Below are 27641 nucleotides of genomic sequence, written 5' to 3' on the forward strand. Positions count from 1 at the left end.
AATTGTGAAAAGTAAATCTATCATTCCAAGACCTTAATTCCACTCCTCAAAGGCAATGACTAGCGCCAAATTCTTATATATTCTTTCAGAAATATCTTCTGCATATGCTTCTCTATGTGTATATGTATTATATATACTATATACCAACAGTGCAAGTCCTCATTAAACATGGCATGTTATCAAACTTTTTGATCTTTACCAATCTAAGTGAAAAACAGTATCTATCTTTTTTATCACAGATGTTTAAAGGCCACTTCTGATGAGGTCCAACATATCTTTTTTTGTTGTTGCTTGTGTATTTGTGTCATACCTAAAAATCCATTGCCAAATCCAAGGTCACAAAGATTCACCCCTATGTTTTCTTCTTCTAAGAGTTTTACAGTTTTAGCTTTTACATTTAGGTATTTTATCTTTTTTAATGTTTGTATGTGGTATGAGGTAAAGACCCAACTTCATTCTTTTGCATGTGAATGTCCAGCTGTCCCAGCACCTTGTTGAAAAGACTACTGAATGCTTTTGGCACCCTTATCAAAAATCAATTGACCATAAATGTGGGCATTTATCTCCTGACTATCAATTCTATTCTGTGATATATCCTTATATCCGTATCACACCCTTGATTATTGTTGCTTTGTAGTAAGTTTTGAAATTGGAAAGTATGAGTCTTCCAACTACGTTCCTCTTTTTCAAGATTGTTTTGGCTATTGTGGGTTCCTTGAGTTTCCATATGAGTTTTTGGATCAGCTTCTCAATTTCTGCAAAGCCAGCTTGGATTCTGATAGGGATTACATTGAATCTGTAGGTCAATTTGGGGAGTATTGCTGTCTGAACAATATTAAGCTTTTTAACCCATAAACATAGGATATCTTTCCATCTATTTTGATCTTAATTTCTCTCAACACTTTTTTATAGTCTTCGGCATATAAGTTTTGCACATCTTTTATAAAATTTATTTCTACTTGATTTTTTGATGCTATTGTCCATGGCATTATTTACTTTAGGTTATTACAATGTATAGAAAACAACTGATTTTTGTATATTTTGTAGCCTACAACCTTGAACTAGTTTATTAGTTCCACTATTTTTAGTGGATTATGATTTTTACATACATATAAGGTCATGTTAACTGCCAATAAGGATGGTTTTCTCCTTTCTTTCTAATATGGATGCCTTTTACATCATTTTCTTGCCTAATTGCCATGGATAGAACTTCTGGCCCAGTGGTGAACAGAAGTGGCTAGAGTAGACAAGCTTGTCTTGTTCCTGATATTAGGAGGAAAAGATCAGTCTTTCATTCTTGGCCATCATGTTGGCTGTGAATTTTTTTATAGATGACTTTATCAGGTTGAGGAAGTTCCCTGGTCCCTGCTTTTTTTTAAAAAAAAGTCATTCTAGGGTAAGTTGGGAAGATAACTGTACTCTCATTTGACAGAGAAAAAAAAAATGTGTTTCAAAAGTTTAGATGCTCAGGAATTTCACCCCTAGGTTAAGAGAAATGAAAACGTGCGCAAAAAAGCTGGCACATGGATATTCATAGCAATATTCCTCATGACCAAGGAGGAGAAACAACCCAAACATCCATCAACTGATGGATAAAAAATGTAGTATATCAGCATAAGGGATTATTATCCAGTCATGAAAAGGAATGAAGTACTAATTATATATACAAAAATGAGCCATTTGAATTCAACAAAATATTTCATTAGAATTCATTCTAGGGCTCAACTCATTATTTAACTCAGCTTACTGACGATATAATAAAGAATTTACATAACCTCAGCTGAAATGCTAGGGTTTTGTTACCGATCCTCATCCAGATCTTTCAAGGAGGAAGAGCAGTTCTCATTTGTGAAATTTGAAATAACATTAGAACTACTCCCCAAAATGAGCCACAGAGCAAAGCAAACTGTTGTACCCCACTGCTGGCAGAGATAAGACTAGGCTCATATAGTTGCAAAGTTTTACAATTAGAAGGAAACCAAGGACAATCTAGAGCAAGCAAAGGTGCTTAACCTGAGGCCCAAGGATTCCCAGGGAGTCCACAAAATAACTTCAGCCAGTCATTTGAACCCGCTGGAACTGCAGACAAAAATGTGTGCGGAGGTGCATTTTTTTTTCTCCCCAGAGAAATGAGGGCTCTATATTTAAAATATTCTTGAATTTGAAAGTTCTGACTATGATATAATAAAAGTCTTGCTTTGCTTATTAGAGTAACATGTACCAGAGCAACTGCAAGGAATGCCTTTCATTAGCAAACACCTGTGAGATTTATTCCAAACTGGTGTCATGCCAAGTCTTCTGCTAGAAACTTGCACTGATTTGTTCTTGTAAGATCATGGTAGGTTTTCATTATCTTTGATATGCCCATTATGGAAAGCACTAAAAATACATTTCCATGTCAAGATAAAATAATTTGAAAAGGGGTTATGTTTTTCTCTCATTCCAAGTAACCAAATGTAAGCAGCTATTATTGATTTCACTGCAGAAAGCAATTTGGCTTTGTTTTAAGACATTATTTTGCCTCCTTACCTAACCATATCCAATAGATTCCAAAAGATGAATAAAACACACACCACATATTTCTCTTGGACTTCCTCTTGGCTGGTGATCACCACAAAGAGGATGATTATTCTCTCTGTGAGCTAATGAAAAAAACAGCAAAACCATGAATTAGGATCATCTGTTAAGCATACAGGTATTTTTCTAATTTTAAAAACCAGTGTTCCTCTTAAAGTATGCTTTAACTGGAAATATGTATCTTAAACTGTTAACATGATCTCTGAGGGAGTAGAGTTATGGCTGAATTTCATTTCCTCCTTTTTGTTTTTTGTATTCTCCAAATCATATATAATGAATGAAAACATATTTTATCTGAATCAGGATATTTCTCTTATTGTAATACATGCACATGTGTTTTTATTCACTTTGGCAAGCTTTTATTGAGTGTCCGCTATGTATTAGATGCTAACATGATATGTATAATGTAAGCATGGTCTTTGCTCCAGAGGATAGCAGTGGCAAGAGAACATGAGGCAATAACTCAGTGTGAATAAAAATGTCACTTAACACGGTACATACAGGAGCACAGGTGAGGGAGATACCTGTCTGCAGAAAAGTGCAGCGAGATTTATGAAGACAGGAAACATTTCAGTTGGATCCTGAAGAATAAGTAGGAGTTTGTGAGATAGACTGAATAAAAGAAGGCATCCTAGGCCAACGGAGCAGCCTGAGCAAAGAGGCAGAAATGTGAAAATACAGGGCGCACTGGGGAGAAATGAGAACCCCCAGGGACTAGAAGTGGGGTGTTTAGAAGGAAATAACAAGAGATAAAATTGAAAAGTCATTGGGGGCTGGGTTGTAAAGGACTTTGAATGACAGGCTGAGAAATTTCAATTTCATCCAATGGAGAAGCCATCATACTCATACTCATACATATATGTATACATATACATATACATACACATATACATACACATACACATATACATATGCATATGCATATACATATGCATATACATTAAAGTGGGGGACACAGAGAAAAAGGAAAGGGAAGTAATATAATCCTAATCCTCATAAACTAGTGGAAAATGAGTAGAATTCAACATATTCATTTTTTCCAAGTTAATAAGTATTTACAAATCATTGAGAATTCACACACTTATGGCTTAGCTCTAACTGCTGACCTCAAAATACATTAATTAGTCTTTCTCAATTTAAATATAATGTGCCTTCTGATATTGTATTAATATCCCTCCGTACGGTCCGCATTTCAATAGAACATTTACCTTTGCTCTCAATGGTCCAAAGAAAATATACTTGAGATTGAAGGAGCATATTAATGATAAAGGGGAGGATTGCTTTATATTTCTTGATAGCTGTCTTTATTTTTAAAACAGATCAAGGACAAAAGACGGGGATAATCTATGACTTAGAATCATAAGCTGTTAGTCCTGGAAAATCACTTAGTGCAGAGAAATCCAAGATTTGTCAACAGTGGGCCACATGATCAGAAATCCACATGTATAAGCTCTATCAGCATGTTTATGACTACAGTAGTGAGTCAAGAGGGTCATGCTTAGCTATGGGAATTAGATATGATTCAAATCTTAGTCAATCTATGGAAGCTATCTACAGAGCTGTTTTTCTTTTGTCAGTCTTTTGTTACAATGCCCTCATTTCTTCATTATAGTTCTATAATAAAGTATACTTAACTGCAATAATAATTACTGAATGATCCAAGCTTGCTCGCTGTGACATCTGGCAGCCTTCGGATACAAGATTTCAGCAAAAAACAAGTACTTAGGAACTGCCTAAATTTACATTTGATCAGCGACTGCTAATTAGGAAAATCATCTACTTTTTGACAAAAATCTCAGGAGATACAATGAATGCATACACAAAACACATATTTCTATTTACAAGGCTACTGAAAGATAAAACTTAGAAATCTCTTGATAGGATGGCCCTCTAGGGTCCCCTCCAGATACTAGTCCAACCCCGCCTTTTTACAGATAAGGGATTTGAGAACCAGAGAAGTTAAGTGACTTGCCCAAACTGGCGACAGACCTGGAAATATATAAATCCCAAAGTTCCTAGTTTCCAGAGTTGTAAGCTATATATGACGTCAGGCTCCCTCTCAACTGATGAGTGCAGTGGGGGAACATCTCCTAAGAGACTGGAACTACACAGTGAAACTCATCCTGTTGAAAATCAGCACTTGATGGTCTGTGGAACGTTAGTGATGTAATCCCAATTGCATAGAAATCAGCAGTCAGCGTGCTCCAAAATACATAGAACCATGTACATACATGTGTGTATGTGAAGACCCCCTCCCCCAACAATGTCAGTCTAATTAACAAATTATTTAATGGTTATCTACTTCTGACTTGATCATTCAATGGCAATACAATGGGAGAATTTTGGTGGAGATACTCTTAAATTGATAAAAAGCCAATATTTATTGGTCACTTTGTGCCAGGTTCCAAACATAGATCAATCACCTCATTTAATCTCCCTAATGATGCTAAGAAGTGCTATTATTAATATCTGCTTCTGCATTTTATAAAGTAAAAGTGACCTGACTACAGATCTGGAATCAAAATCCAGACAATGTGATTCTAAATTCCTTGTTCAGAAACATGAAGACTTGTTCACCTGTGTCATTTTATGGGCCACCCCTGCGCCTATTCTTCAGGTTCTAGTCTGTGCTTTTCAAAAGCCGCTCCTCAAAAGTCAAACTTTAAAGCAAGAAACTCTGATTTTCTAAATCGACACCAACGCAATTTTAAAGAATAAACTTTAAAATTTTTTTACTTTTCTTTACATGTAATAATTTCACCAGTTACTTGGAGCTTTACATTTGGGAGAACTTAGCACTTTGTCATTTTAAACAAATCCTGTGAGAACATAACTAATTTTTAATGAATGGCTGTGTAATGTTTAGTGCAACTCAAACAGGTAGAATAAAAATACAGTTAAAGAAACTCTATAACTTAGGCCAAATTAAATATGGTGGTAGTGTGGTCTGCTCAAAAACATGCTAACCTATAAAATAAAAATGCTTAGCATTTTTATGTTCTACTTGGGAATCTTAAACTCCAGATTAAGCAATGACTAAAGTTGTTACTTTATACAGGGCAGTTAAAAATTACTGAAGGGGTACAACAGTATTTTAGCTATAGGGAGAATTTCTAGAATTTCAAAAATTAATTAGTTTTAGCCTCAAAGATTACTATTTTGCCATTTCAATCCTGTGAACTTTTGTTGAGGACATCAGAAACATACCCTTATATGTTCAAAAAAACACCAATTACTTTCTATAAGACAAAAGCATTTAAATAATTTAAATTGTTTTGCTTATTTATTTATCATTCAACAGATATTTATCGAGTACACTGTTTTGGGTCCCAGGAAATATAGCCGTGAACAAGACCAAATACCAGCCCTCATGGTATTTACATCCTACTTGGTGAGATAGACAGTAAACAAACATAGCATAATAGTTGAGAGTTCAGGACAAATAGCCTAAATCCAATTTTCTTCCACCATTCATAATTTATGTAACCTTGGATCATTTAACCTTTATGTTAAGGAATTATACTGTAGATAATAATTAGTAAATAATTAGATAATATATAGTAAATATTACAGAGGATAAGACTATGAAGATTAAATGATTTAATGCAGGTGAAAAACGTAGAAGAGTGTTTGGCATATAGAAAGCCCTAAATAAATGTAAGCTATTATTATTATTAATAAATATAATTTAATGTAGTGATTATAGGAAAGTGTATCTACAGAAAAATACACTTTTTCTATATATCAAGACTATCGGTGACTTAAAAAGTTAATCTCAGCATCTTTAAAATTATACTACGAATATAGCTTTATAAATATCACACTGAAGAACTCCATGAATCAAATGCAAAATGCAAAGGAAAAATCTAAAATCTTACCTACAGAGTGAATTATGTGTGTGATTCATTCCCAGGAGGCTTTGAAGTTTTGAGAATCTCATGGCTTGACATTATATTCAGTTTTATCTCTAACAATATAAACCTATTCCCAGCTCAGAACTGGAGGAAAAAATCTATATGATTTTATGGAAAATCAGAAGACTGTTTAATCTAGCAATGCAAAGAAGTAGCAGCTTCACAGCTAAAAAGAAACCAGGGTGAAACCTGGCCATTTTCCTAAAAGGATTTAAGATACTCTCATTTGGGATTTCCTTTATATTGGTTCTCATAAGAACTGGTGACTGTGAAATCTTTGGAGTGGTTTTTTTGGCAAGCAGACCCCTACTTGCCCTGTCAGAAATAGGAAGTGACGTGGGTAAATATAAAGATGGTTCTTGCAAGTTGGGCTCACAAATGGAATTTTTGTAGGCACAATAATTTGGGGATAATAATTTCTAATGTTTTGTTTACTAATTTTTTAATTGTGTAAAATTAACATATGTGCAGCAGTGTTTATTGTGATGCAAAGGAAAGGGTGCAGAATTTAGACATTTTAATTCACATATGTATGAAGTCTTTGCATTTCAAGCATTTTTCAAAAGGTAAAGAAGTAAACTGGATTACTTTGATGGTTTCCTAAAGGCACATCAATCTAATGTCATGATACAAAGGTTCATTTTGTGGATATTTTCCTCTCTCCACAAGTCGAAGCATTCTTGAGCTATAGCCATAAAAACCTCTTTCTCAGGCTTCCACTCAGGCAGAGTCGAACAAAATCAATATTTCAGGGTTGGTAGTATCTCTGCTCTGTAAAAGCCAGGTTGTTTTGATTAAACCTACTGAAAAAGACTAATTTCCCAATTAAGCTTTTCTCTTTTTTCCTTTTCTTTTCTTTCTTTCTTTCTTTTTCTTTTTTTTTACCAAGCTAATAAAATAAACAAGCTCATTTGGGAGGAAGAGGTTAGAGAGGTGAGATGACTAGTTTTTTACTTACATTATTATTTCTTATAATAGTTATAAGCATTTTTTGGACCTTGTCACTTTCCCATTTTATATATTAAAATTAAAAGTTAATTATATTTATTTATATAATTTTAATTGGCATGTAATTATGTCCAAAAATAGATGTCTATAAACAATATTTGTTATAGTTTTGCCCATTCCCCATATATGTATTTTTAAATATGTAAAAATAGACATCTCTGCGTTAAATTATTATAGTCTTATCAGTGGGTTTTCCCCCTTTTTCCTTTAACAATTGTGTGTAATTCTAAAAATTTATAATGGCTTTTCCCTAAGTGTTAGAATAAAGATGTGTGTATAAAACACTTTAAAAATGCACAGAACAAAACACAGAAAACAAACACCCACTATACACGTATCATCATCTTTTGATACGTATGATTCTAACTGCTCATCTAGCTTATTTTTCCTACTGCTTTTTGGAACTATTTATCTTGATATTTTGAAAGACCAGTTCCCAAAAAAGAGAATTCAGTTGTGAGACTTAGCAGTCTCACAAAGGTAATGGCAAAGAAACATCAGAAATGCACAGACAAGTTTTTCAGCCTACATGAAACCGTGACACCATGCATTTTTCAAGACACCGCATGTGATCAGCTATAATTTCTGTGTAAACAGCTTGGCCACATTCTTAACTACAGTTTCTTCACTTAAAAATAGGGAAACAGGAAAACCCAGAGAGATTACACAACCTTAGAGTTTTGTTTGGTTATTTTAAAGCAGGGGCCTCAGGGTCATCTCATAATGAGTGAATTCTAATTGTCTGCAGAACAATAACAAAGGAAGGGAGGGAGGAGAAAATGAAACTTTGAACATGATGGCATGTGTTCTTGAAGCTTTCTCCAATATCATGTCCATTCTGAAAACCATAGAAAAGATAGTAAGTGAATAAAAGAAATAGAGGACAGATAAAATGTCAAAGAGAGAAGAGGAAGCCAAACAATCAACACTAATTATTAATAATCAGCCCAGGACAAGAATGTAGTGACCTCTACTTGTTATCCCTCTCAACAAGAAAACTTAAAAATCAATTGAGTCCCATTGACAAACTTTGCAACCTCACCTTTGAATAAAAAGTTTTGATGTATGTTTGCCATTATTTTTTAATTACCGAACTAGGATATAGTTTAATTACAGTGATCATATTTCCACAAGCCAATACAGCTTTAATTAACAGTGACTGAAATCACACTTAATACTCTGGAATTTCTGGAACTCCAAGAAATCAGATTTCTAGCTTGTATAATAATTTCTATTATTAGGCAAGCCTATGTAATTTTGGAAAGCATAAAAAAGTGCACATTTTCTAGGCCTATTCAAAGTGCTTTATTTTCTTTCTTATAAATTTACCTGTCCCGGTGGTCACTTGCATTCCCTACATTGGCAATAACTAAAATAACACTACTCTTAATTTTGAAAATGCTGAAATTAATATGAGCCAATATAGTCTACAAAAATAAGAAGTCCAAAATAGTATACCAAAAGAAAATACGACTTAGATTTTAGATAAATTTAATGATGGCCTAAGAAAAAATAGTCCTATATGATAGAATACAACTTCCATTTAATCTGGGTTGTTAATTCTGTTCTCTAAAATTAGCATTATGGGATACTGGTACTTATATGCATTCTGGTTGTTAACAAGTAATAAACACCAATAAATCTTGTTCTCAAATAATATGCTCCTTCTGGGACAGAAATGTACCCCCTTTATTTTGTAAGGAAATACACTTAAGGGAATTCCATCTAGGTCTTGGCTAGCTGACTGCTCTGTTGTTAGTTCACACTCTAAATATTGCTGTAATTTTTATTTTACATTTGCTATTTCAACGCTTAAAATATCTTCATCCTTATGAATACCATAGCTCTACTTTTATTTAATAAGTAAAATTTAAAATCTCTCATAAACTTATAATACTGAGTTATTAGGCTCCATAGGATCATATTCCTATTTCGATCTTTTAAACTTTCATGATATTTTAAGCACATTTTAATTACATGGATCTGTGTCACTCCTCCATTCAACAAAAATTTAAGGAGTATGTTTATGTTCTAAGCACTTTGCTAAGTGCTGGCAATATAATCAGATTCTGACACTTTAGTTATTTTTACAATGCAACTCTGCCAAATTTAGTTATTCATCCATTTTTCTTTATTTTGTGTGTAGTTAAAAATTACATTCACGTAAACGCCTTTTTCTATAGCTTTTAAATACATGTTCATATAGTCGCCTAACCATTCTCTCTCCTTTTCTATAAAAAATACCATTTTTAATTTTTTCTTGCCTTAATCCAGCAACAATTTCTGATATTGAATCTCTACCAGTGAATTTCCCACCCTCTTTTAACTTGCCTTTAAAAAGAACATGGCCATTTCGGGCTACACACGTGGTAGAGGGAACAAATAATAGCTAAAATAATAGCAATAGCTACTAGGCATTGTATTCTTAATTAAGCGCTAGGAACTTATTCCACCCACTTTCTTAGTTGTTCCATGAGATGCATGTTATTTTCACATCACATGAGAAAATGAAGTTCAGAAGAATTATATGACCTGTTTAAATGCATACAGCTAGTAAGAAGTTGAATCCTGGTCTGATTGATCCCCAAGTCTATGATTACACGCTCTACTAGATAACCATGAATGATCTCTCTTTCTCATTCATACTCATTAAAAGTGGCACAGTAAACAAGAAATGGCTGGGGAGTAGTCTATTCTCTGAACAGGGGTGAAAGAAACTTTAAAATTAAATTTATTGAGTAATGTTGGTTAATATCATTATATAATTTTCAGGCGTACAATATAATTCAACATCTGGGGCTAATATCCAAAACAGATAAAGAACTCATGTGACTCAACAACATAAAAAGCAATCTGATTAAAAATTGGGCAGAGGACCTGAATTATAGTTTTCCAAGGAAGACATACAGATGGCTAACAGACATCTGAAAAGATGTTCAACGTCACTAGTTATAAGGGAAATGCAAATCAAAATCACAATGAAATACCACCTCACACTCTATAGAATGACTATTATAAAAAAAAGATAAGAAACAAGTGCTGGAGAGAATGTAGGGAAAAGGGGAACCTTCGTTCACTGCCAGTGGGAATGTAAATTAGTGCAGCCACTATGGAAAACAGTATGGAGGTTTCTCAAAAAGTTAATAGAACTTCTTTATCATCCATTCTTTGCCCGGTATTGTGTATGGCGTCCTTTCCCTGAAACAGCCCAATGATTATAGGCGATATGATCCCACAGTGGTAGATGAGGAGCCAGGCAACAAACCCAAATCTGACTGGCACCAGCCCTAGGCCTCTCCTCTGTCCTATACTGCCAAAGGCACTGGCAGAGTGAGAGTGGCAAGTGTCCGTAAAATCTCTTCACAGGAGAGGAGCACTGCAGTGTTGCACAGGGCAACGAGCCTCGTTGTCCCAAATGTTTCCAACTGGTTCTTCTACCTGCAGTGTTTGAAGATGAGGTAATTTTTTCATGGAATTATCTTTATTTGTAACTTGGGTTGCAAGTTAGTAAGGACCGACTTTTCCAGTGCCATAAAGTCAAGAGAGGCTATAAAGAGAACAAGTTAGGTATGAAACAGATTCAATAGAAATAATGTGATTAAAACCTACCTGCAGAAACCTAGGAAGAAGATGGCTTGATTCAATGCCGACACGTATGTGCAGCAACTCCAAGAGGGAGATGGACTGGCAAAGTCGCATCACAAGTCCAATAGCATAAAAAGTGTCAACCATTGAATCTGTGGCCGGTGATTAAAAATACAGATGTAGTCAGTAAAAACTAGAAATTGTTCCCCTTCCAAAAAGTAAAAACCTGAAAAAGACTCCATGGCCAAAGCTATAACATTCATTCCCCCATTTACGAGATTAAAAAGCACGTCCCCCATAAAAGTAAATGGCTAGAATCTAGACTACACCAAATGCAAACAGGTTGGAGGTGAGCTTCTTAAAGAAGCCTGCTTTGCTCACAGCTTTTCCATAGACAAGAAAATGAGATGAGAAAAATATGATTTCATGGAAGCTTTATGGAAATGACATTAATGATGCCATAATATTAAATAACATCTTATGTGTGTCTATATTTCTGTCCTATACATACTTAGTGCTCTCTGGATTTTTGTTAGTTTTATTAAATTTATTGGGGTGACTGGTTAATACGTTTCAGGTATACAACTTTGTAATACAGTATCTGTATACTCCATTGTGTGCTCACCTCCTAAAGTCTAGTCCCCTTCCATCACCATATATTTAACCCTTGTATCCTCTTTGTCCTCCCCCACCCCCACCTCTGGATTTCTGTTGGTTTTGAACACTAGAATTTGGACCTCTAATGGGGATTTCCGGTTTGCTTTGCAGACAGCCCAAATGAAAACCTGCATTTAGAGAGAGATAAAATGGGAAGGAAACAAATGTTCCTCTTATTAGAATAAATGTGTTGGTTTAAATTTTAAAATGAAATCCTGCCACATTAAGAAACTTTGCTGTCTTTAGTGGCTACTGATTAGTCACATGATGATTTTATAGAGCACTAAGGGTTTCTCTTCTCAGCAGCTCTACAAGTTGGACACTGTTATCATTGGCCCCATTTTCCAAATGAGTCTTGAGGCCTAAACAGTCTGTGTTCTTATCCACTGCCCCACACTTGCTATAACAGAGCATTATCACACAGCTCTGTGAAGGAGGAAGGAAGCAGGTATTACTAGTTCAGGTGATTAGATTGCGGTTATGCTGCTCACTTAACATATTAAGAATTGTACCGAACCCCCACATAGTTGTTTTCAGTCTGCCTTCCGTATGAATAGGTTGTGTTTCTTTAATAATAAGTAGCTTCTATAATTATAACGGCAGGATAAAAATTAAGAAATAAATATACTGCTGACTAAAGCAATTTTTCCCCACTGGAAAGGCTAGGCAGCATAAGAATTGTGACTCAACCTGTAATAGGCCCACAAAGCCACAGCTAACTTTCAAGGCCTAGAAGTGATGACTGTTTAATGTAAATGAAGTTTTCCCATTGTTTGTGTTTTTCTCTGCTTGAAGACTCCCAATACTCAGTTGAAATTCAAGCCACAGGTTGTATCTTTGGAGGTTCTTAACAAAGACAAGAATTTCTCTGTAGATTTGCAGTAAGAAAACAACATAAAATAGTTTATGGTACCTCAGAAGCTGATTAATTTCCTGATGATACAGAAGTCTAAATTGATGAGCGCAGCATGACTTTTCCAAGATATATTCTACATGTTTGTTTTTAGCTGAAACCAGCAGTTGCTCAAATCGTCACATCACCCAACAGTTGTAAACTGTGATGACACTTACCCACATGGGGATAGAACATAAGAAAGTTATTTTGGCAGTCACTTAGTGATTCATTTGTGAAAACTGAACTGCTATTTAAAATCTTTACTTTTTAGGAAACTGGAGAAAGCTTATGATTTAAACCATTAATGCCAACTCTCGTATAAGTGACGAGTCAACTGCAAAATGTGTCACTTTCTTATGGACATTACTCCTTAAGGTAACCAAAAGGCCTGGGTAATATTGTTTGTCTTTCATTTATCAGCAGTCTCCAGTTACTTTAAACATGGGGAATAAAGAATAAGAGAAGAATTTGGTCCATTCCTGATTTCTCTGCACAAAATGTTATACTAGAATTGACTGATTTCCTCAAAAATACACCAAATTTGCTAAGGTTTGGTGCAAAACCTAGAAGAGAGAAAAGGCACCACCCCAAAGCCATGTCTACACTTTCAAAACAAATTGCCTACTCAAGAGGAATCTCTTTCCTTCATCTTACCTCCCCCTTTCTCCAAAAAGGTTTTGAGTTTTGAACTAAGCAAGAAGAATGGTGACTGAAAAATGTGGTCACTAAATTTTAGAAGGGTGAAGGATATCAGGTGAAGTTCACAGAAGTTAAAAAATTAAGAAAGACTAGGTGAATACAAGAATTAAAAGGTAAAAATCACATGTTCTGGAGTTGTACCTTTTCCAAATGAAAAGAATCTGGCTGTCATATTTGTAAATATCCATGAGTGGCCACAGAACTGGATTAAGTAGTAGAGGAAAAGATAGGTGTTCTTTCTATACCTACAAAATACAGAAAATTATTATTACTCTTTTTATAATCATCCTTTCAGCATTATACACATGTCTTTTACCTACTAGCCAACTTGAGCAAGCAAGAGAACTAATCCCTATCAGAGTTTTTTTCGGTTATCTCTCTAACGCGTATGATTTTGAAAGGACCAATAGCACACATGATCCATTAATGAGTTTCCTGAGTTTGCTTCAAGCCAAATATGGTTCTATTTCAAAATCCACTTCATTTTTGATAAAGTTCTAACCTGCTGCTCACCAAGGGATAAATATGGCAAAGGCTGCTTTGAATATTTTTGAGAAAAATATATGGCTGGAGAAGGGGTCGATGTGTTTAATACACGTTCTAGGTGCAGAACGAGAGATAATTGGTTTATAGTTACAAGAGAGGAGTAGTAATGGTTGGGGTTGAAATTTCGTTGTAGTCACCCTCAAATGTGGATAATTCAGTAACTGGACATATCTGACTCTGAATGCATTACCATGCGACTGGGGTCGGTATCTCACCACTGCCTCCTATTTTGCAAGGGCAAATGTTTCCTTCATCACACCTAAGGCAATTTAGTGCCTCAGACCAGGAAAGGGAAGTCAAACTGGGTTTGACAATAGTTTGCTGGAGAGATAACTAAAAGAAGATTGACAGATGCATTTGAGGGAGTTAAGACTAGCATTGTATGAAATCAAAGTTTGTTCCCTAGGGGTACAGAAGAGTAGTGGCAGTGGCCCTGCCAGTGCAGACAAGGTTTTCTCTAAGACAAGTAGATTGAGAAGCAGATACAAGTCGCTTGATGATTTTACTCGGGGACCCTATAGATGACACAAGCTACTAAAGGGGTACGGAAGAGGGTTTCCTGCCTTAAACCAGCATCAGAATCACTTGGCGTGTTGGTTAAACAATTCCAAGGCCCTACCACGGAATCAATTTCTCTAGGGCTGGCCCTCAAATATGCACATGCAATAGGTATTTCGGTAGCAGGTAGATCTCAAATTCATCCTGCGTCTAAAAACACTGTTTCTGAGAAAGTCGAGGGAGGGGCTCTGGGTGAGCGGAGAAGGAAGGGAAGGACTACCCGAGAGCGCACAAAATGAAAGGGTGGCCGCGCAGCCTGTCCTTCCCATTTCCTCATCTGTTAAAAGGGGGAAATAACAGAGCCTTCTTTCCAGGGTTGTGAGACTTGAACTAGCCAAGAGCTCAAGGGTGCGCGGAGCTCAGGGTTGCGCTGCTCTGAGCTCGCCGGCGCCCGCCCAGCCGCTGATGGTGTGGCGGGTACCCGGCCCTGGCGGCCCCTCGTCCCGCACCCCCGCCCCGCCGGCCTCGGCCGAGCGCCCTACCTGGGCTGCAGCCAGGCGGGCTGCGCCATGAGCCCCACGGGCCGCCGCCGCCAGGCCCTCCGGCGCCGTCCGGGAAGGAGCGCCCGCCGGGTGGCTCGGGAGGGGCAGCCCCGCGGCCGGGCGCGGAAGGGCGGGGCCTCCCCACGCTCAGCAGTTTGCAAAAGAAAAAAAAAAAAAAAAAAAGCCCTAGGTCTTGCAACGGGCACGAGCTGCCAACCACCAAGTTCCCCAAGTGCCTGACGAACGGCCGTCCGGGGCGCGGCACGCGCGCCAGGCTGCCCCGGCCCGGCGCGGCCGGACACACCCCGCAAGCCCGCGCTCCTCGCGTGCTCACGCAGCTCCGTGCAGGGCGCGTCCTAATCTCTGGGTTGACATTCCGTTGTAGCCTCGTGGAAATTAAGGGGCCTTCCCACCTGGCCTTCAAAAGCGGGCAGGCAATCACGCCGTCCCAAAGCTGCTCCGGATGCGTGGGCCCCAGGTGGGCGCCTCTCTTATTACCCTAACCTGTGAGAGCAGGTCAGCGAGGGCGCTTGTAGCCACACCTCCCCTAATACCTTTGCAACTAATCGGCCTGATTCCTCCCTGATCATCTTCTTATCCTACACTTAGAACTCAGAAAACCTCCTGATCGATCGCTCAGGCCTATAGTGTGACTGTCTTCTTCACGCTCAGGTGACCCACCTCCTATTTTGCTGACAAGATTCGGAGCGTCTTCCAGCTTCTCTGCCCTCTCAGGGAAACGACTCCACATTTTTTTTTTTTTTTAAACAGCCAATAAAGTCACTTGCAAGTAAGCGGGACAATAAAACCCGGTTTGGGGAGTTGGAAGATAGTCCCCCCATTTTACCTAAAGGAAAGTTGAGGTTTTGAGACAAGGTCAGAGGACTGATAAGTGACAGTATTAGAACTTAAAGGTCGGTGTTTGGTTACCGCTCTCCTCCCAATTGGGCCATAGGTTTCTCCCGCATAGTCCATTCTAACCTCTCATCTGATAGCTACGCCTCACCTTTACATTTCTCTGCACCTTCACCCACCCTCTGCCCTCTGTCAGAGGTTCACCCCTCGCCTGCTTTCGCCAGTCTCTTCTCAAAGTTACTCCATCAGTTATTACCCACGGCTTCTTTCTGCATCACCATCTTCTTTTCACTGGCTTTCACCACAGTTCAGCAACATATTCAAACCTTTCCTACCCTAAAATTAAACCTTTTATTCTTTCTGCTTGATACAGTTTTCTCCTTTTTCTAATAATTCCCTGCCTGCCCTCTCTCACAATCAGATTAATTAGGTACTTCTTTCACTTCTTACCACCTTCTTGTTCCGTAACACCTTACAGTTTGACTTTCCTTCCCAACACTCTCCTGAAACTGTTCTCTCTGAGAGCTGACTTAATTTCTTCCCCGAGTCTCCATCCATCCTGTACTCACTGTGTAGGTGACTTCACACAGTCCTTGCTTTTTCGTAGCATTTGAACTAAAGGGGAAATTGATGCTCAGCCAAACACTGGTGGCTAACCTCTCCTTAACATCATCTGTGCTCGGGCCAAGCAATTTAAGAATAAAAAAGTTCTGGATGGCCTGGAGTGGTGAGAGGGAAAGGGCCGAAATTCTGCCCAGAGGAGCTGACCCTTTATCAGCAAACACAGCCCTTGCTGCTACATCCTCATTTTACTCAAGTCTGCTGCCTTTACAACTTCACCTCTGCTACCTTTACTCTGCAATTCTGCAACTCTACTTCTCTAGTCTCCTCCGCCCCCTCCCCCTTGCCCCTTCCTCTTTGTCTCCCTCTCTTGATGGGTCTCTGTCTCCTGCTCTATTTCCTAGATCATCTTTTTCATTTGCCATGTTATCCCTCAGCACAGACACCCACCACTCATGACTATTTCTCCATGCAGACGATAATCACTGACTATATTCTCTCCAGCTCCTACTTTTTTATGAACACCAGCTCTGGTCTTTCAACAGCTTCTGTATATTTCTGCATGAAAATCCTATTGTAGCTTCCAATTGAACTGATTTAAAATAAGCATACTGTCTTTCTTCCCAAGAAAGACAGTATGCTTATTTCCCACAGGGAGACCACCATTTTTCTAGTCATTCAGTTTTAAACTTTGGGAGTCATCATTAGGTCTCTCCATCCAATCAAATTCTATTGATTCCATCCCTTTGGAATCCAGCTTCCTAGTGATCACTAGCATTCCACTTCCATTTCTTATTACCCAGAATCTGGGGTAAAAAGGAAAAAAAAAATCCTTCCTACTTGCTAGACAAAAAACAAACTAGAAACAAAAACTCTTTCAAATTAGGGAATTTTACCTTGTTTTTCAATAAGTAAGTACAGAAGAGAGTTTATGAGAGAATATTTTGCATGAAATTCTCCCTTTCCTCTGGTAGAGTCCCAGGGCAGGTCCTCTTCAGGTCCAAGACAGCCACCGCCAACCTCCCTGCCTCTACTCTCTCCTCCCTCTACCCAGACTACCATACAGTCTCCTGATCCAGGCATTCTGGTCAAGATCCTTTACTGTTTCCCTGTTGCCTGTTACAGTGACATATCTTCTTGCCTTCATGTCTGTCACATGCTGACATCTGGTACCACCCTATCTCACCAATGACAGCAGCTTCCTGTTCCATGACGACACAAGGGGTTCTCTGGCTGTGGTGCCTCTGCGAAACTTTTCTCTTCTACTTTTAATTTCTTCCACCTTCTCCCCTTCTCATAGTCCAATATTTACCTGTCAAAGTTCTATTCAGTTTTTAAAGCCATTCCCAGGCCTTCCTCTGGGAGCTCATGGATGTCTATGATGGCATTTACCTTAAGGTGTTTTTATTGAGCTTCCTGTATATTCAGCGAGGTTACAGGTTCCCAGAGGGCTCTACCTTTTGCTAACAGTAAGAATTTGACAAATTTTTACCCCCCTAAGCAAACTTTCTTTTGCCAAAACTGCACAGTTGTTCGGAGGATTAAATAAGGAAGCGTACAGGTGAAAATGTCTAAAAGCACCTACTACAGTGCTTGGCAAGATAGGTATCTATAAATGTGTTGAGTGAAACCTGGTATGAATTTTTCTCTCCCTAAATTTTAACCAAAATCAAACAAAAGTTTCAGTGATAGTTGCTTTACTGTAATATGCATAGTGGACTTTAAATTGTCTACTGTACAGAAGAAGTCAGAGGCCAAGATAGTTCAAATAACTCAAAATTAATAAATTTTTATCTTTGGAAGGACAAAAAAATTAACATTATTTGAACCTGTGAGTTTTGTTTTCCTTGAGCTAATGTTTAAATTGGTTTTCATCCCTATGAAGACCAATTGGGAGATTAAAGCCTTGAAATATTTCATGGCAGTAATAGATGGCTCAAGAATTTTTAAAACCATACACAAAAAGTGATGAAGTATACTATTTCACAATGATCTTCAGAGGATTTAAATCCAGTGGTTGAATATCCTAACTTTGGACACTTATCCATCCATCCTTTCTGCATTTCCATCCCTCCCATTCTTTGTCAATCTTATTTTGAATGCCAATACTTCATGTGATATAGCTAAGAGCAGAGATTCTGGGAAAGTGCCCCACTGCCTTCCTTTTCTTCCATGAGCCACAAATGGAAGATAAGGAACTGGTTATACTGCTAGATTTTTTTTTTATTTCAACTACCTCAAATTTTTAGGGGTCACAACCTCCCTCTCTTTCCATTCCTAATCCCATAGCACAGATTGGAAATTCGACAGTCTTCTAGATCTATATAGGACCTTAGGGAGTACATGATTCAATCTCTTTATTTCACAGCCACCAAAAAGCTAGTCAAAGCTGAGTTGAGCTCCCTTTCCACATCACTGTGCAAAATTTCATCTATATTTGCCGTGTAATTTTACTCAGTCATTTGTCATAAATAGCCATCTAAGCTTTGCCTGACCATACACTCAGCCTCTATTACCATTCTTTTCCAGCTAATCCAAAGTATTGCTTCTACTTCCCTGCTAGGACTTTAACTATCCTTCCTTTAAATGGCTTCTCCATTTACTATTCTATTCAGATCAAATATTAAACTTGAGATACTTGTATTGTTTGCATCATGATTCCCCAATCTGCATTCTGTCCTTTGTCCTACTCCAAGGATATTGTGTTCAAGGATGTAATTGGTTCGTTGAACTATGCAAGAGCCATTTTTAAATCTGTTTTCTACACTGTGGACACTCCTCCAGTTCACATGACTATATTATTGACTCTTAGCTATATGTGTTTTTTAGTACTTTTTATGAGTTATTTCACTTAATCCTTAGAGCAATCTTGTGAGGTGGAAACTGTTTCTGCCTAAATTTATACATGAGGTAAAAAAGGCCAGAGCAGTTAAATATCTTGACCACACAACTAATAAATGGTGGAACTGAGATTAGAATTAGAATTAGAATTAGATTAGAATATCAGCCTGTCTCCAGATACTGAATTCTTAACTACTATACTATATTAATGTGTTTCATGTGATAGTTCAGTATTTGTTTGCAAGTGCTGGTTTTCTTTCTATTACATGTAATAGAGTAAAAACGTAACACTCTATGTAAAACCTAAAACTATAAACATTATAGAAGAAAACACAGGAGAAAATCTGTTTCAAGAAGGCCACGATGAGAGGGATTGAGGGAAAGAGAGCATGGGTCTTTTCATTCTAGAGCTTCCTTCTTTTTTTTTTTTTTTTTTTTTTTAGACTCTCTCTTTCCTCCTATATTAGAAACCTCCCCATCAATTCCCCAGGCAGGTGTGTCTTCCCTTATTATAATATACTAAGTTTTCTTTCCTTATGGCCTACTCTACTCAATCCACAGCTCTCTAAGTTTTAAGTTTAATTATTGTAAAAGGAGTCTTTGGGAGAATTTAGAAGACTTTTATTCCTAAAATAAAGTTTGGCTCTCAAAACCATTGTCTCACTAGGCCCTGAAGAGACCACTTTGATAGGTAGAAGGTGAAAGTGAACTCTTCCATCCCTTTGCAGTCTTACTACAACCAACCCAATCTCCTGAGGCAAAAGGATGCCTCTGGTAGGCCAAAGAAGAAGGCCACATAAAAAGAAATGCAAAAGAGAAAATTATATCAGTATATTTCAAAACTGTTATCCCTGTTACATGTAGTTAGCTTTTATTTAAATTCACATACGGTTTTTATTTCTATATGTTCTTGTTCCATGCCATTATCCACAATTACTGAAAATTGTTTTCTTAGATTAATTCTGTTTATGAAGTACTTAGGGGAGTCACTCACATTAATATGGTATTTTGAGATAAGCTTTAATTTTGTAATGAAAGAAATATCACTTGGGTTGCAGATATACATAGTTTCAAAGAAATAATTTTTTTATTGATCTCATTAGATAAAATTATTTGTGTTATATCCAAATCCCTATACAGGTTGATTTTGGGGTTCTAAGATAAGACATTTTTAAAAAAGGATTAGGCTTTGAGAATTTACTACTTTATGGTTGTATGATATGCACAGAGTCAAGAAACAGAATTACAACACATTTTGCAAACATTTTTTTGAATAAAGTTATGAAACAAAAGGGATAAAGTTAAAAGAAACAATCTACTAAATAATGGTATTAATAATCGTAATAATGCTAATGATAGCTGAATATATCGACAGTTGACTATTGCAGTCTCTATTGTAAAAACCTTATGTGAATTAACTCATTCGCTCCTCCCACAATGCTGCAATGGGCATACTATTATTACCTCTCCATTTTACAGATGAGAAAACTGGAATACAGGTATCTTAAGTGATTTATCCAGGAATAACACTGCTAGCAAGCAGTTAACTTAGGATTTTAACTCAGGGTGACTCAAATGATTAAACCTTGCCTTTATACACATAATTATTTTTTAAATACTGAATTTTAAAAATTGCCTCATATCTCTAGAAGATTACATTTACTAAACAGAGCATTGGCTAGTGTTTATACTAACCTAAGATTCTAACCTGTATTTCAGAGGATATGTTTTCCCCTCCAACTTAATTTAATTACACCTGAAGCTGTGCAGATATCCATCCATCACCATCATATTTTTTGTGGCAGCTGTCATATTAAAGTAATTGAATCTATCATCCTTGAGGCATGTTAAGATGCAACTAGCAGACCCCTCTCCTTTGACTGTTCCTTGCACTCCAGCTGTTGGCTTGTCTCTCTCCTTTGATTCATAGCCCAGTTGGCATGTTCCTTGGTTTTCTCCTTCAAAGAAGTTGTTAACCACTTCTGTAAACCCTCCATGCCCTGCTGTTGTCTTTTGCCTCTGTTCTATCTCGTCCTCCCTCTTTGGGTCTCCTTTCTCATTTAGCCTTTACATTTACTATAACCTATAGTGACTGTATGTCTGACTCTTCATCACACTTCAGGCATTCTGAGCACAGGAATCTTTGTATCTACATCCTCTCCCCTCAACCTGGCAGGATACCAGGTGAGAAGTAGCTACTCATGAAGTGATGTCTAATGTTATTTGAAATAGTTACCATTGAAAATGTTGGCAGGTAATCCCATAGAGACTCCTTGACGGTAGTAAAGAATATGATTCCAGGAAAATCTTGGATATTGCTAACAAGGGAGGTATTACTCATTTGGGAGACTGTGGGAAGAATGCTGTGGAAAATAAGTGATTAAATTTATTCAAGAAATGGAGACAGGATGCTCTCTTGAACAGGACTGTGGGAAGGACACCAGGGAATGCACAGGAGAGGGAAGTGTCCTTGGTCTCAGCTTCGCTCTTCCTAAACTAAGGTTTATTCTCTCACAGAAAACGAATGTGTTCAAAAATTTCCTCGAACGTCAGAAATGTTCTAATAGGAAAGTTATTAGCTCTTCCCCAAACATACCATGCTGATCATGCTTTAGTGATTAGGCATTTAACATTTTTGGCTTAGGTTATTGAAGAGCTACCTCTAAATGTGACTGATTTTACCTTCAAGATGTGCGTGATCTCACTGAGGCACAAACCCGAATGCTACCCATCTGCTGGGAGGCTGCAATGAAGGAGGGCTGTGTAAGCATAGCTCCCCAAGATGCCTCAGCTTCACAAGGGGCCTGTAGCACTGACGGGACCTTACTTTTGTGTGAATGTGGGGAAAAATACACAACGGTGGTGTTTGGGATTGCTGAAGGCCTTGAGGGCACAATCCTCACAAATGTCAGAATATATTTTAAAAGAAGAGAATACTAATGCATGATGAACTGAAGAAAAAAAATCTTTAAGATGTTAACTAAATTACAAGGATGTATTGCAAAAGTATGTTAAATTTTTTTCAAAAATAACACGAATATGATGATTGAGTTAGAATCAGCATCAAAGAGACCTTTTGGGTAAGGTGTTCATTTCTTTAAGCTCTCATTTTCTTAACTGTAAAGTAATCATTCCAACTTCACAGCATTGTGATGGGGAATAAATTAGATTTTGTTTGTGGTGTGTTTGTGTGTGTGTGTGTGTGCACATGAGTGTGCGTGTCTACAGGCATACATACTTAACATGGTGCTTGGCACACTATAATGGCTGAAATTCAATAAATAATTTATTAAAATACATAATTTAGCACCTACTTTGGTGCTAAAATATTTTTGCTACTAATCAATAGTAATTGACATGTTAATTCTTTCCTTATGTACCAGGAATCACCTAATCCTGATAGAAGTTATGGTAGGATGAAGATCTTTTCATTGAAATAAATCAATATCTTATTTTTTAAATATGTTTTAGTTGATTAGGTATCATTGTGGTTTTAAAAAAAAAATCTGTGGCAAATAATGCAAAAATTATTTCTTGAATTGACTGAAAATGTTTTTTTTTTATTTTTGTGGACGATATAAGATTTATATTGTGTTTAACATTTTACCAAGTATTTCTAAATACAGTATATAATTAGTCTTGCTAATAAGTAGGAAGGGTAGATATATTGATATGGTTTTAGACTTAAGGAAACCAAGGGTTGAAGTGACTGTTCAGTTGCATAACAAATGGCAATCAAGACCTGGTACTTATTGCAAGCCAGATTATCTGACCCAAGTCGTGTGCTCATTTTTTTTCACTCTGCCTCTATCGGCTGTGATCATCCGTTCCTGGGTTCAAATCTTAAGCATATTTAGGTGCATTACCCTTGGATTTTAATTAGTTCTCTTAATTACAAAAAAAAAAACAGAGCTTTTTAAATACTGTAAACTCTTTTTTTTAGCTAAAGATAGGTAAAATTTAAAAATACCTTCTGAAATAATTTTTTTAAGATCAAATTATTGTTACTTTTATTTTACTGCTGTATTTTATTGTAGTCTAATTCTTAAATTTTATAAATCTATATATGGCATATGTTCTCTGTTAAACTTACTGGCAAATAAACTAAAGCTTTTAGAAGCTTTAAAAAGTGTCGTGAGATGTTTCTGAGGCTTCACACAGATTTTGATAGTACTCAGGAGAGGTGTTTACTTAATTTAGCAACAGGAACATTTGAAGGATGGAAGCACTAAGAGATCACAAAAACCAACTGATTACTCTCTGGGTACCAACTCTAAGAAACTTTTTCTCTCCACTCAAAAATAAGGTCAGGAAAATATATCTTCTCTCTCAGTGGGGTGAGAGAGATCAGCAAACAGAAAACAGGTCATTGGAACATGGGAGAGCACAGGACTATGAGAGCAGTTCATGATCAATGAGGTCACCACTGACCATAAAGTGAGTTGTGTCAGTGTGTGGCCACTGAGCTGTGTGAACCGAAGTGATTATATTAGTTTCTTATCACTGATGTGAAAAAGTGCCACAAACTAGGTGACTTAAAGCAAAAGAAATTTATTCTGTCAGTTTTGGGGGATAGAAATCCCAAATCAAGGTGTTGGCAGGACCACGTTCTCTCTGAAAATGGTAGGGAAGTATCATTTCTTGCCTCTTCCTAGCTTCTTGTGGCTCCTGGCAATCTTTGACATTCTTTAACTTGTAGCTGCATTGCTCTAATTTCTGCCTCATCTTCATATAAAATTTTCTTCTGTGTGTCTGCGTCCAAATTTCCTTGAATAAATTTTAATATCGAGAATGTGGCCCCACGCCTCAACTAGACTTGAAGACAACACTGGATGAATACACACTGATGATGTGGGATTTATCAATGAAAGGTGGAGAACAGGAAGTCTAAGAAGGGAGAATGACCATCTTTTAGGACTTTCAGCACTTGTCAAGGTGCAAGCTGCAGTAGGAGTGCATCTCAGGAATTCCTACCCCATCTTTCTCTCTTTCCCTCACTTCTCCTTCTCCGCCACCATCTTTATCCCCATGCTTTTCTTTGTTCTCACTCTATTATGGAATCACATGTAATGTCCAAAATAGAAGATGGGCATGCTCAGGATTGGGATAACGGCTAGGGTAGAAGACATATTCCTGTTTAGGATGTACCGAGAACATAAATTTTCAAATTTTTCATCGCTGTCACAGTCTTCTTTATTAGCTGTTAGCCTATCAAGATACTCTTTCCTTCTGCATTGTGAGATGATCCTAAAAATAGTTTAAGATAATTATTTTCTCTTTCAAATAAAGTGGTCTGAAAATAATCCTTTGAGCAGTTATAAAAATACTGATTTTAAGATATTGATTATAAAAAATAGAATAAAAGACAGAATATATTTAATTTTAAAATTATACATATTTTATATATAAATTACCACAAATAATATTAATATTTAATTATAAATTAAGTTAATTTTAATAAACAAATCTGTTAGTAAGTTAATATTTGCAAATGATAAGAATAATTTTATTAGTCCAGAAAATTGCTTGAGACTATTACCCTAAGACACAAAAAAGAGTAAAAAGTTGCTTAGAAATATCACACTAATTTAAGGGGATATCTGAAATGATACTGGTAATCAGCTTCGAATTAGTGACCTATTTCTTGATCCCAAAGTCTTCTTTTGAGCTGCTCAATGAACAGAAAACCTTCAGATTTCTACATGGATGACCTCCCCAAGCACCGTTTCTATTCTCTTGGTCTTGCAAATAGTCGTGGAGCTCTTAGAAACAACTCTTTCTTCCAAGTCTGATATCCTCCCTTTGTGAAAGTGAATGGCTCTCCTGCCCAATTTCCTGCTCCTGGAACACCCCTATCTTCTTTATTTGCTGATAAAGCCCACTAAGGAGTCTCTCTAAACTGCTTTCATTCCAAGAAGACTGAGAGACATCCAGGCTGAAAGTGGAAGATCAGCTGCAGCATTTCTTGCATGGCAATGAAAGCATTTTCCTTTGGACACTGGTCAGTTTTTAAAACCTGGAGGAATTTGAAGTTTCTCCTGCCCTTTAGTCATCTCAGAGGAAATTTTCCTCCCAGGTTTTCTAAATGTAAGATTTCCCAGTTGCCCTTGCTCCTTTGAAAGTGACAATCCAGGGAGCAAGCAGTAGTGGAGAGAAGGAGCACTAAGGCCCAATCCAGCAAGCTTCGGCTGAATGAAATAATCCCCATTGGAAAGGCTTAGAAAGGTCCACAGGGTCTGATCATGGTGAGACCCTTCACAGTGCTACTTCTTCCTCGGAGAGAGCTTAGATGCAGATCACCTCTGATTACACAGATTCCACAGCTCCAAATTTATGTATCTGTAGGAGCTTTCTTTTGGCATGACATTTTAAGGTCCCCCTACTTTCTCATGGTCTTTTCTGCTTTTTGTTTATTACTTTCCAGTAATAAAAACTCTGTTATGTCTTTGGACAGCAATGCACACGTTCAATTTTAGACTTGTGATGGATATAAATGATCTCCTATGAAAGACCAGCAATCCGTTAAGTGAAAACAAAGCTGTGAATGTTCTTGCCTTGTTTGAATTTTCTATGCATAGTTTATAATGGCTTTCCTTCCTCCGGGTATGCTCCTTGACCTTGTTTCCACCAAGGACGACTCCCTCTGGGTAAAATGCTTGTTTAGATATTTGGAAGGGTTTTCAAGTCTTTGTTTTAGCTAATTGTACTTTATCACAGATTACCATTACAAAGTCCTTCTCATGTGATCATGTACATTGAGATTTTTGTTAGTTTTTTTTTTTTTTTCTGGTATAATCAGAATTGTGCAATGTGTGAAATTTGTCTTTGGTCTCTTATCTCTCCATATAGTGGTATTCACCTCACTTCTAATTATGGTATTCCTCTTTTCCTTCTTAGGCAGTAAAGCAGACTGATAGAGAGTGCCAATGCTGAAGCCAGGCTCCCTGGGTTTGAATCAGACTTAGCCCGTACAATCCTAGGCAGCTAATATAGCTCTCTGGACGTCTGTTCTTCGCTTATTCACCTGAAGCACTTAGGACAGTGCCTCGTGCTCTGCCAGTATTCAACGTTAGCTGCTGTTATGATTATCAAACACCATCATACTAGTCTGCTCCCTGCTGGCTGCTACGATCCCTCATGTGCTGTGAACAAATAAAGACACGAGCTGCTAACAGAGCCTACTCTTCCTTCTAATTTTATTGAAGATTGACAATGTGCAAGACATTGTGTTAAGTACTAGGACTATAGTAACAACAACAACAAAAGAATCAGGACCCCTGTGTTCAAGATACTTACATCTAGACATTAAGGAAAGATCATGAAAGGAACAAGGAACTATAGTGGTGTGATAACAGCCATAAAATATAATGCAGTGTGATGAGTTGTAATAAAAGTCTGCAGAAATTTTTAGAAAGAGAGAATCATTCCTCTGGGAATGGGGAAGGTAGCGAAGAGCCATGGACATCCTAGGAGAGGAGTTGGTTTTACAGGAGACAAGTTGGAGCACGTGGTCCAGGTGGAGAGAACAGTATTGGCAAAGGCATGGAGAGGTCCATGGGTTAAAGTGAAGATGAACTGTGCTTGGGGCCTGGAGACAAGTCCAGAAATAATTGCTTGAAGGCAGAACGCGACTCCAAACTTCACATAGACCTTGTTTCACATGACTTTCGCAAGGGTAATTACTGAGTTATCTGGTCTATATGGATTTAAATATTCTTCTGTCTTCATCATTTGTTAATGAAAAACAGACCTTTCACCTGAGAACCACTCTGTACTCAACTCAGTCACATACTTTAGCATTTATTCTAGCTAAGACTTGTTGGTGGCAAAACCTTAGTTTATATTTGTCTAAAAATGCCTCTATTTCTAGAAAGCACATAAATAAATATTTGTTAAATCTCTTGAGTAATGGATTGAGTTAGATAACCAGTTTTTTTTAATTCCTATATAATTATGTGAGCCAATTCCTGTAATAAATCTCCTCTTTATCTATATCTATATCTCCTATTGGTTCTGTTTCTCTGAAGAACCTTGACTAATACACAAACTTAGTTGCATGAACGTGGCAAGTTGTTTAGCCTCTCCATGTCGATTTCCTGATCTCTAAAGTGAAGATAATGTTATCACACGTGGCACATAGGAAATGTTCAGTCAATGTTGATTACTATCACCATCAGCAGCTGCAGCACCATCATCATCCTGTTTGGGAGAGAAATGCCTGGTTGCTGACGCTGCTGACGTATCTCTTTCCAGGTTTTTCTTCTGTGAGGTAAAGAATGTTTCAGAGACCTGTGGGTGAATGAGTGGGAAAACCAGTCATGATAATGTTTCTAAATCCTTCTATGAGACTTTATGCTTTGTAGTTTATTTAACTGGGGCAGATCATAGTGTGAAAACCCTGTGAAGACCAACAGTTGATGAATGAATAGCATTACCAGGAGTGAGCCAGGAAAGGGTGGTGGA

General features: G+C 37.3%; 1 protein-coding gene across 2 annotated transcripts in view; it reads right to left on the reverse strand.

The window, feature by feature from the left end:
- HACD4 (3-hydroxyacyl-CoA dehydratase 4) overlaps window positions 1–27641 on the reverse strand; it is a 52429-nt gene that overhangs the window by 15035 nt on the left and 9753 nt on the right. Inside the window, exons 1-4 of one of the 2 annotated variants that reach the window (XM_016160424.2) lie at window positions 14922–15055; window positions 13477–13580; window positions 11109–11236; window positions 2530–2642 (exon numbers count right to left, since the gene is read on the reverse strand). In XM_016160424.2, the coding sequence (XP_016015910.1) occupies window positions 2530–2642; window positions 11109–11236; window positions 13477–13580; window positions 14922–14950 (374 nt within the window). In that variant the 5' untranslated portion in view covers window positions 14951–15055. Of the gene's footprint in view, window positions 1–2529; window positions 2643–11108; window positions 11237–13476; window positions 13581–14921; window positions 15056–27641 lie in introns of those variants that run through there. The other variant, XM_036217575.1, reaches the window with a different exon arrangement.

This window comes from Rousettus aegyptiacus, unplaced genomic scaffold (assembly GCF_014176215.1).
Source record: "Rousettus aegyptiacus isolate mRouAeg1 unplaced genomic scaffold, mRouAeg1.p scaffold_m13_p_3, whole genome shotgun sequence".
NCBI classification, from domain to species: Eukaryota; Metazoa; Chordata; class Mammalia; order Chiroptera; family Pteropodidae; genus Rousettus; species Rousettus aegyptiacus.